At 42.9% G+C, this 18,459-nt stretch overlaps 1 protein-coding gene across 4 annotated transcripts in view; it reads right to left on the bottom strand.

The window, feature by feature from the left end:
* Positions 1 to 7,572: 7,572 nt before the first annotated feature.
* Positions 7,573 to 18,459, bottom strand: part of SLC1A3 (solute carrier family 1 member 3) — a 74,197-nt gene continuing 63,310 nt past the window's right edge. Inside the window, exons 6-10 of one of the 4 annotated variants that reach the window (XM_065874161.1) lie at positions 17,808 to 18,100; positions 15,074 to 15,307; positions 14,328 to 14,522; positions 11,165 to 11,299; positions 7,573 to 9,335 (exon numbers count right to left, since the gene is read on the bottom strand). In XM_065874161.1, coding sequence (XP_065730233.1) covers positions 9,131 to 9,335; positions 11,165 to 11,299; positions 14,328 to 14,522; positions 15,074 to 15,307; positions 17,808 to 18,100 — 1,062 coding nt within the window. In that variant the 3' untranslated portion in view covers positions 7,573 to 9,130. The remainder of the gene's footprint in view (positions 9,336 to 11,164; positions 11,300 to 14,327; positions 14,523 to 15,073; positions 15,308 to 17,807; positions 18,101 to 18,459) is intronic. The other 3 variants (XM_065874163.1, XM_065874162.1, XM_065874164.1) reach the window with 3 other exon arrangements.

Raw genomic sequence — 18,459 nt, 5'->3', positions numbered from 1 at the left:
GAACCCCGTGGGCAGAGACCTCCGACTCCCCCCCTTTACTGTGCTGGGCTGCCCTGTGCCAGCTGAGGGTGCGGTTTGCTCATCTGAGACCGCTCTCATTTCCTGTGCAGTGTGGACATCAGGCTGAGAGCCAGCAGGTCTAAACAGGGACCCTGCCTCGGTGCGAGTGAGTTCCAGGGCTGGATGAAGAATGTGGAGAAGGGGACTTTCCTGGTGGTCCAGTGGGTAAGACTCTGTGCTCCCAATGCAGGGGCCCGGGTTCAATCCCTGGTTGGGGAACTAGATCCTGCATGCATGCCACAACTAAGAGTTCACATGCCGCAACTAAAAGATCCCGCACGCTGCAACTGAGAAGGCCACATGTTGCAACTGAGTCCGCACGCTGCAACTAAGAGTGTGCATGTTGCAACCGAGAAGTCCACATGCCGCCACTAAAGATCCCGCATGACGCAACAAAAAGCCCGTGTGCTGCAACGAAGACCCAGCACAGCCAAAATAAATAAATAATTAAATATTTAAAAAAAGAAAAAAAGAATGTGGAGAAGAGGGGAGGGAGCAGAAAGTCTAGGGAATCTCACTAAGATGCTGAGTTACCCAAAGGAGACTAATTAGATGGGCAAAGAGTGGGATTGCCAACCCGGAGGACGAACAGAGAAGTTAGAAATAAAATAGAGGATCCCCTGCCTCTCAACCCCCAGTGGAATCCCCTCACACCTAGACTAAAATCCACAATTCTCCTCATGGTAGGCAAGACCCCCCCAGGCTGGCACTCCTCTGACACCTCTCTGACCCCTTCATCTTTTTCCAACCACCTCGGCCTCCTGGCTCTTGCTCCCACACAGCTCATAACTGCACCTGGTGAGGGGTGGTGTGGCATGGGGGATGGGCTGGGGGGGGTTGTACTGGTTCTTTCTTCCCTTTGAAGCTGCAGGCTTGATCCTTCATTCCACTTAGGTATCTCCTCACACAGAGCCTCGTCAGGAAGACTTCCCTGACCAGCCTATTTAAATAGTGCTTCAACCCCTCTCCAGGCTCTTACCTGGCTTTATTATTCCTCATAACAGTGCTTACAATTTGAGCCTACATTTTAACAAAACACCACATAACAAAATACCACAGACTGGGTGGCTTAAACAGCAGAGATTTTATTTTTTCATAGCCTGGAGGCTGGAAGTCCAAGATCAGGGTGTCAGCATGGTAGGGTTCTGGTGAGGGCTCTTCTCCTGGTTTGAAGAAGGCAGCCTTCTTGCTGTGTGCTCACATGGCCTCTCCTTGAGTGTGTGTGTGTGTGTGTGTGTGTGTGTGTGTGTGTGTGTGTGTGTGCGCGCGCAGAGAGAAGGCCACCAATCCTGTCAAATTAGGTCCCTATCCTTATGACCTTATTTAGCCTTAATTACCTCCTAAAAGCCCTATCTCCAAATACAATTACATTGGAGGTTAGGGCTTCAACATATGAATTTTGGAGGGGACACTATTCAGTCCATGGTGCCCTTATAACTACACATTTATTAGAAAGTATTTACTAGAATAGTCTGTACATTGCTATACCTAACTTGCCCATTACTGTGCCTGGCACATAGTAGGCACTCTATAAACGTCTGGGCAATAAATAGATGATCTACTCTGCTTATCCTAGTGGTAGTGTAAACCAGTTTATGCCTTCATTATGATAACATCTCAAATAAGCACCATTAATCAAGCATATACATATGCCAGTGACTTTACCTTAGTTTCTGATCTAATCCTCAAAAAAATCCTAGAAAATAAGAATGACTATTACTGTGATAGGGATGAGTCAACAGAGGCATGGCAAGGTTAAGTAAATGGCCCAAAGCCACACAGCTAATAGGCAAGGCCAAGATTAGGACCCTAGTCTGTCAACTCCAAAAGTGTATTTCTTTTTAGACTCTAGACCAGTGGTTCTCAAACTCTGGTGTACTTCACAACCACCTGGAGGACTTGTTAAAACAGACTGCTGGGCTCTACCCTCTGAGTTTCTGATTCTATAGGTCAAGGGTTGGATCTGAGAATTTGCATTTCTAATAAGTTCCCAGGGGATACTGATAGCGCTGGTCCGGGGACCACACTTGGAGAATCACTTCTGTAGATGTACAATACTTCAAGTTCCTTTTTCTTTCAGACTTCTGAGCTATTTTCTGTCTCTATAGCCTTTGCTTGAGTGCATCAGAAATGAGTTTGCAGTAAATGCCTGGTGTTTCCACATTGTCTGGAGTGGCCATCCGGAGCCTAGAGAAAGACCTTTGCCACAGGGTGGCAGCAGCATCCCAGGTACAGAGAGTTTGGCTTGGAGCTGGGGACAGCTCATTAGCACACTGGCCCCTGGGTTCCCACAGAGTGTGGGCCTGACTGCCTCTCCATTTCCCCTTGGCAGGGAGGAGATGGCAGGAGGGGGGCTGGCAGAAGGGGAGGTCGTTGGCACACAGAGTGGTGGTTTTGTTCTCTGGGAGACCGGGAGAAAGCTGGGTGGTCCCCTCAGAGTGTCGAATTGTGCCCTTGACAAAATCACCACGCAACGCTGGAGAGCCGGGCCTGACAAAGGCCGGGAGGAGACTGGCAGTGGTTGCCTGTACCCCGGGCGCACGCAGAGGCCTGGGCCCCTCCGGCCTGGCAGTTTCTCAGGATGCCCGTTTCTAGGGGTGATTGACCCTGCAAAGCCTCCCTCGGAGGAGAGGTTGGTCTGTGGCCTCCTCGGTGAGTTCCTTCCTGCTCTGGTGGGCCCAGATGGAGCTGGGAACCACTCTCCCCTCCTCCAGCATCATCCCTAGGCCTCTTCTTTTCTCATTGAGACGGTTTTGTCCTAAACGTCTTAAGGATCTTCCTAAGTGCCAGAAGCTGTGCTGAGAATTTTATATTATCATTTATTTAATTCTCATTACACCTCATGGTCTTATTATACCTACTGATGATGAGGGAGTTGAAGTCTGAGCCATCACGTGCCAAGCTTAGTTGACCACAGAGCCCCATTCAACCTCCTCCAATATATGGAAACCTGATATGAAAACTGGTTTGGAGACTTCAGGTTTCAGACAACCTTCACATGTACAGATGAGGACATACAGGGAGACTTAAGGATTAGGTCAAGGTACCACAGTCGGTTAAAAGCAAGTCAGGAACTTGAACTCACATTTCCTCGTCCAGGTAACTACCATCACCACGAATCCAATAGATTGTGTTCCAGAGTTAACCAAGACAGTCCAGGGACCTTGATGAAACTGCTCAAGAATTTAGGGTTAAGAGGTTTGGATTCAACCACCACTCTGAAGCTGAGAGCCTTTAAGTTTTAGGAAGCATGAAGGTGCTTTTAGCCTAGCTGTGTTAGTTTTCTAACACACATGTAGACATCCTGCTTCTTTGGTTAACGGCTCATCATCAGCTTACGTGCAACAATACCTCACTGAGGCCCTGTAGTGCCAAGGCCATGGAATTTGGTGACAGTTTTCAGACTTGTGTTGCTGACAGAACTTTTGAATGCTAAGTTCTCCCCACGGCAGACCGATCATCATTTCCTTTTGGGGCTGAGATGACCCTTGGATGGTCTTTATTTTCTCCTGCTATGTCTTCAAGTTCCCGGCTGGCTGCCTTCAACGTTTTTTTTTGTTTTTTTCTTTAATGATCCCCTGGACCTACAGACTTGGAAAGGAAATCCAAAAGTTGTCATCTGACACCCGTCTTCTGTGAGACACACTGTTGTCTTTAACCTGGCTGCACGTATGTGATTATTGGGAAAGAATTTATGATTTTAAGGGGCATATTTTGTGCTCCTTCTGCAGTACCGATTGGGCCCCGCTTTTTTATATCCTTCAGCCTCAGCTGAAAGAAGGGGCTTTTGTGGGAATGATGCCCATTCACGGAGGCTAGAGTTCCCTCAAAAGACTTTGAAAAATGCCTCTTCCGAACTTTACAATGACTGGAAAATGATGGTCTTTGAGTAGCACAATATGAAAAGAATATGGGTGCGTTTCTAGAAAGAGCACCCCAAATGAAAAAAATATGTTCACATTGGAAAACAATATGTGAATGCCAAATTGTTCAGTCCTGTAACGGATTACAGAAAATATTTTATGTTTGGGTGGGCAGGGGAGAACAGGAGGAAGGAGTGAGAGAAGGAAAGGGGAAAAAAAGAGAAGAAAAGAAAAACAGATGTGAGTCTTAAAATATTTCAAGCATGGATAACTGAAACATTGTTTAATCTATTTAAGAGGGTTCTGTGAAGTCTTAAAGGTGATTGATCAGGCTTTTTAAATGCAGCAACAAGATTTACAAGCACATAGTGAGTGAAAATGCCCCCCAAACAAATAAATAGTAAGAAGAGTCCCAGATCTGGACTGCCTTTTAAAGCATGTTTTTGTCTGCAAAGAGGAATTAAAAATTGGGATGATTATTTTTAATAATCACACAAACTCACCTATAATATTCTCTTCATCGAAGCAAACATAAATTGTCTTGAATTCTTCATTTTGCTTGTACGTAGGGTTGCCAAATTAACCAAAAAAATACAGTATTTTGGAACATACAATAAAACATTATTTGTTACTATTCATATTTAACTGGTGTCTTGTATTTTATCTAACAATCCTACTTGTTCGTGTGTGTTCGGTAAAATGAGACTGTTTCCAAATTGAAGGCTGAGACACCAGCTTTGTGGGCATGATGAGGGAAGACCAGCTAAAAAAATGTTACCGAGCTACTTACTGAGAACCTGCTCTGTGCTTAGGAAACATAAGTGATGGGATGGGAAGATAATTATCTAGAACAGGATGGCATCAAAAAAGGAGGTGGGAGGGGAGAGAGGCAGGGCACAGGGGAAGAGGAAACAGAGAATACCCAGAAAGGAAGGGGCTCCTGGGAGAGAGGACTGGAGAAGCAGGATGACCAGAGGGAAAGGAGAAATGGGGCAGGGAAGAATTTTAAACTCCTTGATGTCTTTCACATACTGATCTTCCCTCTGCACGGCCGACCTTAGAATTTCATACTGAGCTCATCCAAGCGAGTTCTCTAAGAGGAAGTTCAGTTCCTTCCTGCGGAGAGTTCCGGGCTCCCCCCGGTGGCTATTGTAGGTATCGCTCCCCCAGACCCTGCCTCATTTACCCCAGACATTTCTCATCTCTCACTTTCCCTCTTAGAACTCGGCACATCGGCTTCCTCCGCTCTTCCTTCCCTGCTTTTTCTGATGGCTTATTCATTCGGAGACTGCTTTCGGCATGGCATGACACCTCCCAACTGCTCTGGCCCCCGGAACAGGCCACACAGAGCTGGTCATTGTTGCCCTAGTTCTGGGACCACCCGAGCGGGAGAAGGGGCAGCGCGCCGCCGCGGAGGCCGGATGATTGACAGCAGCCTCAGGTCAAGTGCCCGGCGGGCCACCCGGAAGGAGGGCGTGTGCTCCCCTCCCCCTCCCCCTGCCCCTTCCAGCGGGAAATGAGCCCTTCCTTCAGACGCACGCAATTAACGGCACCAAACCCTCTATTTTCAACACTCTGTATATGAATAAAGGCTTACCAAAAAAAAAAAAAAAAAGGATTTTAGCGGGAAAGGGAATCCTGCTTGGGGTGAGACAGTGCTGCTGAAGGGATAAATATGGGAAGCACACAGACCCCCAGCTTCTCACAGTGTAGGATTTAAAAAAAATTGTTAGTGTATTTACTCATCAGAAACGTTAAAAAAAAAAAAAGCGTTAATCTGAAAAGTGTCCAAAGTTCCATTTGTGAACAGATCTGTGACCTACCACACAGAGGGATCTCTGCGGGCTTCCCCAACACCTTAGTCACACCCTGACAGGGCTGCCACGTCCCTCATTCCTAATGGCATCACCCGATCTTCCACAGGCTGATGAACAGCTTCGCAGGCGTGACTGTGGGCTGAGGGGGGGTGGAGGCAAAATGCAGCTTCGGCTGCGACTGGAAGGAAACTGGTGATTGCAGGAAGAAGCACTTCCTAGGGGTGGACTCAGATTTTGGTGGCACCTCCCTGATTGCTTCTTTATCCAGAAAGTCCCATCGATCAGGATTCCCTCAGGATGGTGAGAGCTGGTTTGATGCCCTCAGGCTGTGAGCGTTTCCCCAATCAGCCATTCCAATACCATAGATGCCTTGTAAAAAGTTAATCAGTGATCGGTAAATGTTTTGGTCAAAAGATCCTTTAGAGAAATTGATGGAAATTAAGGATTTCTCCCCCAGAAAAAGGCAAATGCACAAAACTCTCCCCACACTTTCAAGGGCTATTAGAACTCACTTAAGTCTTCACATGGATGATCTAGGTGTTTGTGGATCATACTTAAGAGTCCCTCTCTAGATGGCTGTCACCTGCTAGTAGAGGGTCAGATTAAAATGTCTCTTAAAAAAAAAAAATGTCTCTAGACACAACTTCGGTCTGGGCATTTCATGATATTGCCTCTCAGTCCTCTGTTAAAAAGCATGACAGAAAAAAAAAAAAAGCAGTTGTTGTAACTCGTGCTTTATGAATAGAACGGTTCACTAGCACATTGGCTGTTTCTGAAATATCCCTTGAGACCTTATTCAGCTCTTTTCGCAAATGGCAGCAGTAATCACATAGATAAATCTACCTACCTAATTTGAAGGTCAGACAGGAAATTACTTTTTTTGGAAGAACCAATGGTGGCATTACACTTTTCTAATTAATCCCAACATGGAAATGATTCAATTTATTGGCGAAATCTGAATCTGAGGTGAACAAGTAAATGCATGCTGTTACAGCAAAGTGCTTCCCTCACCTCCTCCTGTTTCCAGTTCTAGGAGTTGGGCAGGGAGAGTGTGTCCTTATTTATTTTCCTGTGGTTGGCTTCCCCAGCTGGGCCTTCCAAGATTTTACCTAGTAAAATCTTTAAAAAAAAAAAAAAAAAAAATTTGCATGGCATCCTTCCCAGCATTGTCCTGAACTCCCTGCAATACTTCCATGAATGAAAATTTTATTTTCCTTCAGGGATAAGAACAATAACAACATGCAAAAGTATAATGTAAAACTAATTTTTTTCTTTATTGAAAATACATCTACAAGGTAATGCTTCTCAGTCCACACTGGGTGCATGTAATATGCAGAGCCTGTGATGGGCTGGCAAGAGGGTCATCCCAGAGGACCTGCTTTCCATAAGAGATGGTTAGTATAAAAAAGATCACATTGTGTAACAGTTAATTTGACACAATTAATTTTTACTCTACTGGTGTCATGACAGCCATGCACATTAACTTTTGTAGTGTATTTCCCAAATAGAGCCTTGACATTAAATGGTTACTCCACCACAGCCTAATGTTAACTTTTGTACACATGTACGTAATGCTCGCGATCTATATAAAAACATCTCTAATTGTATATCAGAGGATGTATGTCTAGATTTTCAATCTGTTAGCATAATTAAGTCCGTTCCTCACCATTTTCAGTCAGAAACTCAAACACAGCTGGTATTGTCTGACAGCTCGCACTTCACATCTTTGACTGGATACTCCTTAGAGGGTAAAAAAATAATCTCCTCTAAACCTGGTAGCTGCCTTGCCTGAAACTAATACCCCTAGTGTTTTTTTTGTTTTTTTTTTTTTGTCTTGGAACCACACTGACATGAGTTCATACTGATTCATCTTCTACGGTTTCTCTCAGGGACGCAAACCAAACCAAACCAAACCCCACTTCAGCTGAAGGTTTTAAATGATTTGGTGAATGGAGTTCCAACACAAAGAAATATCTTGTTTCTCTCATTCTAAGAACTTTTGATGATAGTCAAAAACCTTTTCAAATAAGAGACCACCCACCCGGTTCATGGACCTCTAGTGGAGAGAGAGCTCATTCATTTGACTTCTTTAAAACGTATAAGAAGTGACCTTATATTTTGATCTGCAGACTTCCTTAAGGAATGATTTTTGAACTGAAAAGAAAAAGTGTTTCAGGTTAAAAAAAAAAAAAAGAACCTCTCCTTTTAAAAAAAAACCTTCCTTAAAGATGACTTATAATCTTGGTGTTTTAAAATCCTCTCTTTATAATGTCAGCCATGCTCCGTTCTTTCCTGGTGATCTTTAGTGTTCCATAGTAAGACCGTGAGCACCCTTGCTAAGTTGCTAGTCTTACGTTTTATTTTCTAAAAGTCTATGGTCAGTTGAGGAGTGGTGGGAGATATCCTTCCCAAAGTAGTCCCTTTAGTTTGTGAAGAGTAGGAAAGAAGGGAATACTTCCCCTGTTGGGAAGAACTAAGCAGAGTTTCGTGAACAATTCCACTCCTGGAAGGGCCTCCAGCCAGGTGACTTGTGTAACTGACATTTTGGACACAGGACCTGGTAAACCACACAGCCATTCTGCCCCCACTTAGAAATGTTCATTCCCAATAAATGTCTATTCTGAAAGTCTCACGCTCCATGGACTGATACTTGCTACAGGATGTTCTTTGGGGAAATGGAGGGCAGGCTCTTTTATGGTACAGGATGTTTGGGTGAAAATTGACCATAAAGGCATCTAAGGAACTCGCTCATTTTACAGATGGGAACTCTGAGGCCTAGAGATGAGACATAACATGCCCATGGCCACATGGAAATTTCACTTTCTGCACCTCTTCACAGCTGTGCTGGGTATGTATTTGTATTGTCCTGCTACTAATAAAAGAAGGACACAAATCATAAGAGAAAGGAAAAAAAAAAAAAAACCCTTGTAATGTCCAACCAATAACCCATTGCTGATCAAGTTGTTTTGTTTTGATATTAAAACTGAATTGTATTCTGAAGGATTTTTAAATTCTGAAAGTTGATTTAAAACCATGTTTTTAGCCTAATATTTGTTTTGACTCTTTAATTTGTAAGAACTATCACATTTACAGGATTGCGTGCCACATAAACTTGTAAGACCTGATCAAGACTATTTTTGATCTCAGTACCTTATTAGATAAGACTAACATGAAATGACTTAAAAATTTCAAACATGGGATGAAAACTATACATTTTGGCCACTGCAAAATCCCCCCTTGTTTTTGGATGACTATTTCCCAATCCTATCAGGGCAGGGAGGAAAAGGGAGGTAAAGGGCTGACTGGAGAGAATGAGTTGAAATGAGATGGAAACATTGTATAATGGTTTTCAAACACCTGGTGCTCAAGGAAGCATTTCTTTGTGTTAGTCTACATCTTGGTCTCGCTATCAATGGATTTCTCAATTTCGCTTTCCTGGGCAATCAGCTGATACGGTTTCTTCATTTCATTCTCTTCAATCACTGAGTTACCCATTTCGACGTCCCGATTCTTCAGTTCATGTCGTGACAAGTGTTCAACAATGCCAGCTCCCAGGGAGTCTCCCAGCACATTGGTGGTGGTACGAAGACGGTCCCTGGGGAAGGGAGGGGTGGAAGGAAAAGCGAGGCTCCTGTGAATATCACGGGATTTCAGCTCATGTTTTGAACCAGCTGGCTAAGTCACTGGGGGCATCTCTTAAAATTCTGCTTGGTGTAGCCACCCACTTCATCATTCCATAATAGACACATAACATTCAAAATCATAGTTACTAATATATATCCGTATAATTAATAACTTATATAACTTATAACTAAGGATATATATTAGTATTAATTTTTAGTTACTAATTAGAGTACCAACAGTAGGAATGACCCTCCCCTTTCTCCTTTTATTTAAAATTTTTCTTTGGTTCTCTTTCCTACCACTCACTTTCCTTTTACCAGAAGGTCTCAGAAGTGTGATCTGGAGACCCCTGGGGGTCACTGAGGCAAAAACAATTTTCATAATAATGCTAAGATGTTATTTGCCCTTTTCCCTCTCATTTTCTCATGAATGTCTGTCTAGTGGAATTTTTTGAACAAACAACACAACACCAAAGATAACACAACAGATTGAATGCAGAAGCAGCTAGTCTTGTATTAAGCTAGACATTAAGGAGATTTGCAAAAATGTAAAATGGTATCATTCTTTTCCCTAAATTTTTGGTTTGGAAAATGATATTTTTCCATAAAAGTGTTATATATGTTAACATGTAATGAATGGATTATTGTAGCCTTTAAATGAATTTAACATTTAAAAACTGCCTAAGTTTTTCTAACATGATAAATATTGATAGATATGACCCACACAGATAAAAGCTTTGGGGGTCGTCAATTTTTAAGTGTAAAGGGGCTGTGAGACTAAAAACTTTGAGAACCACAGCTTTATATTATAAAAGTCTTCACATGACTCAAGTAGTGGCTGTGGGCCAGACAGTGAGCTGAATGCTTTCCATGTATCAATGCATTTAATTCTCACAGCACCACCGGGAGGTAGAGGGCATTATTGTCTTCATTCTGCAGAGAAGGAAAGTAGGGTGGCTGGGTAATCTGGCCGGGTGCCACACAGGGGCAGGACACAAACCCAGATCCAAGTGACCATGGAACTCATGCTCTCAATTAATTATCTTCCCCCCACTTATTGTGCCTTGAGAACACTGAACTTTTTGTGGTCATTAGATCTACCTCATGGAGTCTATGTAGACTCCAACACCTACTGTGTCCTTCTAGGCTGTCACCTTGGGCATCCTGGGGAGCAAGTGTAAATGGAAGGAAAAGAAAAGAGGCAGAGAATGTTAGCTGGAAGGGTGAGGGGAAAAGGGCAGAGGGGTGGGCCCTAGAGGTTAGGGTCTGAGGGTGCTTTTCTTGAAACTTTCCTCAGAACCAAAAATCAATTCCACTTAATGACGCCAGCTCTCTTCCCACTGTCTGCACAGCTGCCCCACTCGCTGTTGGGGTCAGATGGGAACATCTGCATTATATTACGCCATTGGAATGGGAAGCACAAGAAGAACGCCTGAGGCAGCCTGGGAGGCCCGCTGTTCGGTCCCAGCCGCCATGGGGATGTGTTGTGTAATGCAGAAATGGCTCTGCTGATTTATGTTGGCTTTGTAGACAATAGGTTTCCCAATCCCCAAATGGTTTTATAGAGTGAGAAGCGTAGCAGCCAGATGTGCCCCGAAGGCTGATAAGGGAGAGTGTGCATGGTGCCGGGGGCTTGGTGGCCAGATAATGGCAGGGATCAGGCAGGGAGGACAATTTAATTACAGGCCAAGCCTCCCCTCTTCACGGAGCCCTTTGGCAGGGGCGCCAGGCTGCCTGGTGCCCTAGGATGACAGAGGAGAGCCCCACGACAGCAAGCCGAATGCAGTCCGAGCGTACTCACAGGAACCAGTCCACTGCGATGATGAGCGTGATGTCGTCGGTGGGCAGGCCCACAGATGTCAGCACGATGACCATGGTGACCAGGCCCGCCTGAGGAATCCCAGCTGCCCCGATACTGGCAGCCGTGGCTGTGATACTGTTAGAGGAAGTCCCCAAACAGAAAACATTTGTTTAAATCTCCCCAGATAGAGAGCAGACCCTGTAAAACATGCACAGGGGCGATGTCTGACTTGCCAAGTTAACATAAGAGGCCGTGCTTTAGAAAACTGTAAGTGAGATGGTATAAAACCCATTGAGCTGATAATCGTATTAACTCATAGTTATCAAATGCCTATTACGTGCCTCCTGATTTGTTAAGCATGGATTACCTCATTTGTTTCTCACAACGACCCTTAGGAAGTTGGTCCTGTTCTTACAGCTGTTTCTAAATGAGGAAACTTGTGCCTATATACTTTTTCACGTACCTGGAAGTATTTTGCAAGGTCTAAAATACTGTACAGTTACAAAAACAGTTTGTTTCTAATAATTCCCCTATCCAAGCAGAGGGTTGTAAAGATACTGAACTTTACAGTATGGTTACTTTGGTCAGAAAAAAAAATCAAATTTGTTAATTCAAAAGCAAAATGATTTATGAACAAGGTTCTGTAGCACTAGCTATATATATATATATTTTTTTCTTTTTTTTACTAGCAATATTTTTTATGGAGGCAGTGTGAACCTCATTTGTAAGGCACATAACCTGTCTGGGACTCAGTTTGTTAAATATCTATTTGATAGGCTTATGTGAGAATGTGAAAATAGTTTTTGAATAATAAAGTATTACCTAGATATAAAGTGGTATTCATAAAGTAATAAGTCTGTGGAAGAGACTTCATGGTTCCCCCGCATTGTTCCCCTTGTATAGTACTAGAATGTTTAGTTGGTGTATGGCCGCCCACAATGAAACTATATTTCCCAGCCTCCCTTGGAGCTTAAACTAAGTTCTGGCCAATAAGACATAGGTGAAAGTGATCAAGCAAATTGCAGGTTGTGTCATTCCTCCTCCTCCCACTGGCTAAAATTTGGAGGTGATGTTGAGCCATCCTGGACCACCTGGATATCACCCTGGACCACCAGGGTGATACCCCGGGGATGATAGAACCACAAGTTTTGGTCCCTTACACTGTAGAACACCTACCAGCCTGGAGGGCTTTGTGGAGCGGAACTGCTCCACATGAGAGAGAAGTACAGTTCTATCTTGCTGAAGTCACTATAATTGTTATTATTATTTTTAACTCTGACACACGCAGCTGAAACTTTTTCATAACGCAGGGCTTTTCAACCAGTATGTCAAGGTATGCCCGAGAATAGGTTATAGTTAACTGAGATATTGAGCTCCCAGCCCCAGTTTAGCTAGACTGGGCCTGGGGCTCCCAGAACCTCCAGGTCCGTCACCTCTGGCCATGATCAGCCCCATCATTTTTATCCCAATGCATCCTACAACTATTATCATTTCCCAATAGTACAAAATATGTATACAGAGTCTGACATAAATTATTTCTAAATAAACATATATAGACATACACACACAAATGTGAGGGAACTGATAGAGATTTAAAAAGACTAAAGTGACATAAAAACCAAATACAAGCCGTAAACCTGGATTGGATCTTAGTCTGTGGAAAAAGCTATACAAGATATTTTGAAACAACAGGGGAAATTTGAATATAGGCTGGATATTCCAGAAGTGTTTTTAAGAATCTTACTATTGTGGTTATGTAGGAAACTATCTTTATTCTTAGGTGATGCATGCTGAACTATGTACGATGAAGTGTCATGAAGGCGAGGGGAGATGGGAAAGAAGCAAAAATGGCAAAACGTTAACAATTGTTGGTTCTAGGTAGAAGATGTGTGTTGTAATATTCTTTAAACTTTCCTATGTATAAGACAATTTATAATAAAAATGTTGTGAAAAAACTAATTTATTTTGATTTCCAAATTGAATTGTTAATAATAACACACACACACACACACACACACACACACACACTAAAGAGCAGGGTCTGATCTGGATTGTGAGATTTTGTCTTCATTATACTCATTGGTCTGTTGTGCACGAGGACTTTCATTAAGCAAAAAGAAGGGACGATATTCACATGTGCACATGGATATGCCTGGACTGTCGTCAGAAGGATACAAAAGAAACCAGCAAGCAACAGTGGTTGCCTCTGGAGAAGGAAACTAAGAGACTAGCGGAAGGTAGGAGAGGGAAAATTACCTTTCACTAGACAGTTCAAATAATAGTTAAAAAATAGGGCTTCCCTGGTGGCGCAGTGGTTGAGAGTCTGCCTGCCGATGCAGGGGACACGGGTTCATGCCCCGGTCCGGGAAGATCCCACATGCCGCGGAGCGGCTGGGCCCGTGAGCCATGGCTGCTGAGCCTGTGCGTCTGGAGCCTGTGCTCCGCAACGGGAGAGGCCAAAACAGTGAGAGGCCCGCGTACCGCAAAAAAAAAAAAAAAAAAAGAAAAAAGTTAAAAAATAGTCCACAAAAGGAAAATTCTCAACCTATTTGTCAGTGTGCTCTGTCATATATACTGCCTAAAAATTAACCCAAGAGAAAATGTTAATCCAGTTTTTGAAATGTATTTTTATTTTCTAATTTTCTCAATAAAAGCTAATGAATAATAAAAGCTAAAATTTCAATGCCTTTTATTGAAGTTTAACATTTTTTAAAAAGAGAAATATCCATACTATGTATTCTACAGATTTTAAAAAGAAAGAGCTGGATATGTTTATAGATGGTATACGGATGAGTAAATCTATCAAGTGGCAAGCAGTATGTATGGTATGATTCCATTAATTAAAAAAAAAAATGTGTGTATGTCTGTGCATTGGAAAAGGTCTTTGTACACCAAACAGTAACCCTGGTCACCTACAGAAAGATGAGGAGTCATGGTGGCAGACAAGTTTCACTTTTTACTTTATACATTTCTGTATTATTAGAAATTCATTATTAATAAATATGCACATCTGTAGTTTAAAAAAGTAAAAATCTCTAAATATCAAAAATAACACTGTTCCTATGAAGAGTCCCCTCTCCCAGTTTCTTCACTCAAGCCCTGATCACCGGCTCATCATTTAAAGTCGTTCTTAAGAAAAGGTCGTATAGAATGTTCCTTGTACCTGATTGTAATAATCTGTCCAAAGTTCAGGTCGAAGTTGTTAACTTGAGCAATGAAAATGGCAGCCAAAGCCTCATAGAGGGCAGTCCCATCCATGTTAATGGTGGCCCCTACTGGGAGCACGAATCTGGTGACACGTTTGTCCACGCCATTGTTCTCTTCCAGGCACTTGAAGGTGATGGGTAGGGTGGCAGAGCTGAGCACAGTAAAACAGGACATGTCAGCTGACCATCCTGACAGTTCAGACTGTGCCTGTCCATTTTGGTATTTTGGACAGAGAGTTCCTTCCTTTCCCATATCCTAAGTGAAAGGGAACTAAGTCAGCACTAGTATAGATAGGGGAACAGAGCTAGGGACAGTGGGTCCTCTCACGGGGTCATTTGGCAGCTCCCCTGCTTCTGGAGTCCTCTGTGAGGCATCACTTGCGATTACTCCCCATCCCCCAACAAGAGCCTGTGCCAACGCTCGGCCATCTCTCCCTTAGGCAAATGGCAACTGGACGAGGAAGATGAGAACGGGCAGGAAAGGATAGCTGATTTCCATTTTGTCCCCTGAATGGGTATATAGCCAGCTAGTCTTTGAATCCCAACTAGGTCTGACTAGCATTGGAGTCAAAAAGCCAATTCCTATGTCTGGACATTTAAAACCTGGAAAAACACACTCCCGCCCCTCAGTCTGAAGGTTCTGGTTCAAAGTAAAGTTTGAGGTACATTTTCTGATAGAAATAAGCCACGGATGTATGCGTACCTGGATGAGGTTCCCAGAGCCGTGACGAGCGCTTGCAGCAACCCACCGATGAAAACCCAGGGGTTTTTCCGTGTTACCAAGAAGTAGAGGAGGGGCAGGACAATGACTGCATGGATGAGTAAGCCCACGATGACTGTCACTGTGTACATGGCAAGCTGCCCGCCAATGACTCCCATGTCTTCCATCTCAACAATTTTCCCTGCAATCAGGAAGAGGATGCCCAGAGGGGCGTACCTATGTAGAAGCAACACATGCACAGTTGGAAGTCTGATTTCCAACAAGCTATTCCACAGAAATTACCAAGTGATAAGAAAAAGTCAGAGAGTTGACTTCCAAACTTTTCTGCGCAGAATACTATGAGGACTTGCAGAAACTGTGAACTTCTTTCTTTTCTTTTTTAAAATACAAATTTAAATATAACTAGCGCATAATTAGGCTTTCCTCTCACTCAGAATTTCTCTAGGTCACAATTCTTTTTTTCTCCTAAACCAGAAAAAAAGGCAGGTTCAGAGGTTTTGCTACTCACCTCTTTTTTTCCTAAATAACTGTCATTTCACCACACCTGGGTCACTTTGGGGGTCCTCAGATGCCACCATCCCCCCATCCTGCTGTCTCCTGCTCCCCTGCTAAGTACTCTGAACAGTCAGAATCCACCAAACCAATATCCGGACTTCTGGGAGCATTTCCCACGTCGGAGCCTGACTCCCAAGCTAAAACAAGTTGCACACGATGGCATTTCAGTGTTTTAGATTTGCAGACAGCTGTCTTAATCAAGGACAACTTTTATTAGTTTTTCCCATACTACACACTGCTTATAATATTACTTAGTATCAATCTTTTTTTATTTAAATAAATGTACTCTAAGAGGAAATTGTATGTTACAATGCAAATGAAAAACTAGCACCATTTGCCATAGGTAGAAGGCAATCATAAAAGAAATTCAGAGCTATCAAAGTTAATAACATGCATGTTTGTACTACCACAATCAGGTTATGGGTGTTCTAGTTAAGTAATTATTACCCACAGGCTGCTACTGCCTTTTGTGATCTTTCGCCTGTAGACTCGAAAGAGTGAACAACGGAGACATGAAATGTCTTGTACACATCGAATCAAGGCCCTGCTCTCTTTGTCCGACGTGTGCTGTAAACTACAACCCAACTCACATTACCCGAAACAGAGAAGCTGATCACCCGTCAGGAGAAGGGTCTGCTGGGAACTGTGGAGGACTTATTTCATATTGAAAAATACAATGGTTCTTTTAAAAGTCCTTTAAAATCACAGGCCAGGAAATTATAAGAGTACCTGTTTTCAGAAATGTAATAACTCAATGTTGAATGTGCAGGCAAACGTACAGCTAGAAAAGCTACATGTGAGGTTCATTCAGCAGCCCTGAATAGGCTTCTTTCATAAAAGAGGTGAAAGGTGGAGGCATTTTAATAATATGAAGATAAATGTCCACTTTCAGCTCTGCCAAGGTTTCCAAGGAGGGCCCCCAGCATTTCAATGGGGACTCTTGGGGAGACGACATTCTGATCATCTTTGTGCCCCCAAGTTCATATCCTTCTTGAACAGACTCCTGAAAAATGGATTTCTCTGGGCTTTGGGGGCAATAAAGACAAAGGATATTTTTAATCACGATGGCGAGGGCTTTTCTTAGAAATGGATGTTTTCCTGCCTCAGGTGCCAAGAGGGAGTCTGGATTTAAAACAAAGGAAAAAGGGAAAGCAACCCTCACAGGAGGCTTAAACCTATCACAGGGTTCTCTCCCTGCTGGGGAGAGTTTACTTTCCAAGGTCAATGTTCCTCTGTGGATTTAGTCTTTTCCTTTGTCTCCTGCTCTCAACTTTCTTTGAAGGAAGTTGTGTTATAAATTGTGGCTTGGCCTTCCATAATACTTCCCATGAGTCCTTCAGGCTTGACGCAGAGTGGCCATTTACACTTCTTTCTTAGGACTGAAATGGAGGAGAGCAGAGCTCGGTTTTTCTGATGGTCTAGGGGCTTTTCCCTCTCCTGGGAATGCTCTTCTCTCAGTACTTTGTATGGCTAGCTGATCACCCACCTCCTCAGAGGCCTTTCTGTCCCATCCAAGGCAAATTTTAAGCCTCTGCCCCAGTCACTTTTTATCACCTCACATCATATTACGTGAAAGAAAACCTCATGTTTTATTTTATTATTATTTTTTTCCATAGCACTTGTGACTAAAGCACATGGATGATTTGTTTGTTTGTTTAAGAATGTAAGATCCACACGAGGTCCTACTGTATAGCACAGGGAACTATATTCGATATCTTGTCATAAACTGTAATGGAAAAGATTTTTAAAAAAGAGAATGTAAGATCCAGGACATCCTTGTCTGTCTTCTTCATTGCTATATCCAGGGTACCTGGCATTAAATGCTTCGTAGACAGGAGACAATCAATAAATAGGAGACAATCAATAGGAGAATGAATAACTAATTAGTTATCAAATGGAGGGATGAGGAATGGTACCCCATCAGTGCTGGAGTAAGGGAGTTGACACCTTTCAAAAACAAGGAAGCAAACTTATGCAGACAGGCTTGCAGATATGTTCAAGGCCACTACCAGCCCAGAAAGTTACTGATTTTCTTGTGCTTACCCGAATGAGATCATTGCAATTGGCCATCCTGCCTGGTGGCATCTTCCTCAGTACAGAACACAAGTTGATGGCAATAAGCATCTTCTAGATAGCATACATAGCAAATGGAAATACATACCACATTATCACCGCTACCAATCTCATGATGGCTTCGTTAAGAGAATCAAAGAACTCTCTCAGGGCCTGGCCCTGCTCCTTCATGTTTCCAATCACAAATCCGAAGCACATGGAGAAGACAACTAGTCCCAGGGCATTGACCCCATTCACAGACCCTGGCACTGGGACTAACTCCTCTGTGATCCTCGTCAGAGTCTCCATGGCCTCTGACACATTATTTATCACGGCACCCACAAGTGTTTCATTGGACTGGATGGGCACTTTAAAGCTTCTCTTCTCATAGTTGGTTTTAAACTTAAAAAGAAAAGGCACAACAGGGATTAAAGGTAATTTTTGCTTTCTTCTTTTGTACTTTTTGCTCGGATTTTCTATAATGATATACATTACCCCAAATTCAGAGAAAAGCGTTACACAAAGTATCTATCTACCCTGTCTGTCTATCTATCTATCTATTTATCTTCTATCTATTTACTTATCCTCTATCTAATCTGTGACAAACCTCTACTACTTCCTCAGCACAGACACACACACACACACACACACTCAAATACACAACAAACCATAACAGGAAAGAGGTTGAAGATGGAGTAAACAGATACAAGTGCTTCTGCTTTTTTCTGAAACCCTAATAAAATGACTATAAATTCAAATAT

This window comes from Phocoena phocoena, chromosome 3, assembly GCF_963924675.1.
Source record: "Phocoena phocoena chromosome 3, mPhoPho1.1, whole genome shotgun sequence".
NCBI lineage: Eukaryota > Metazoa > Chordata > Mammalia > Artiodactyla > Phocoenidae > Phocoena > Phocoena phocoena.
The sequence above is the reverse complement of the archived record's forward strand: the minus strand, read 5'-3'. Positions and strand labels throughout refer to the sequence as shown.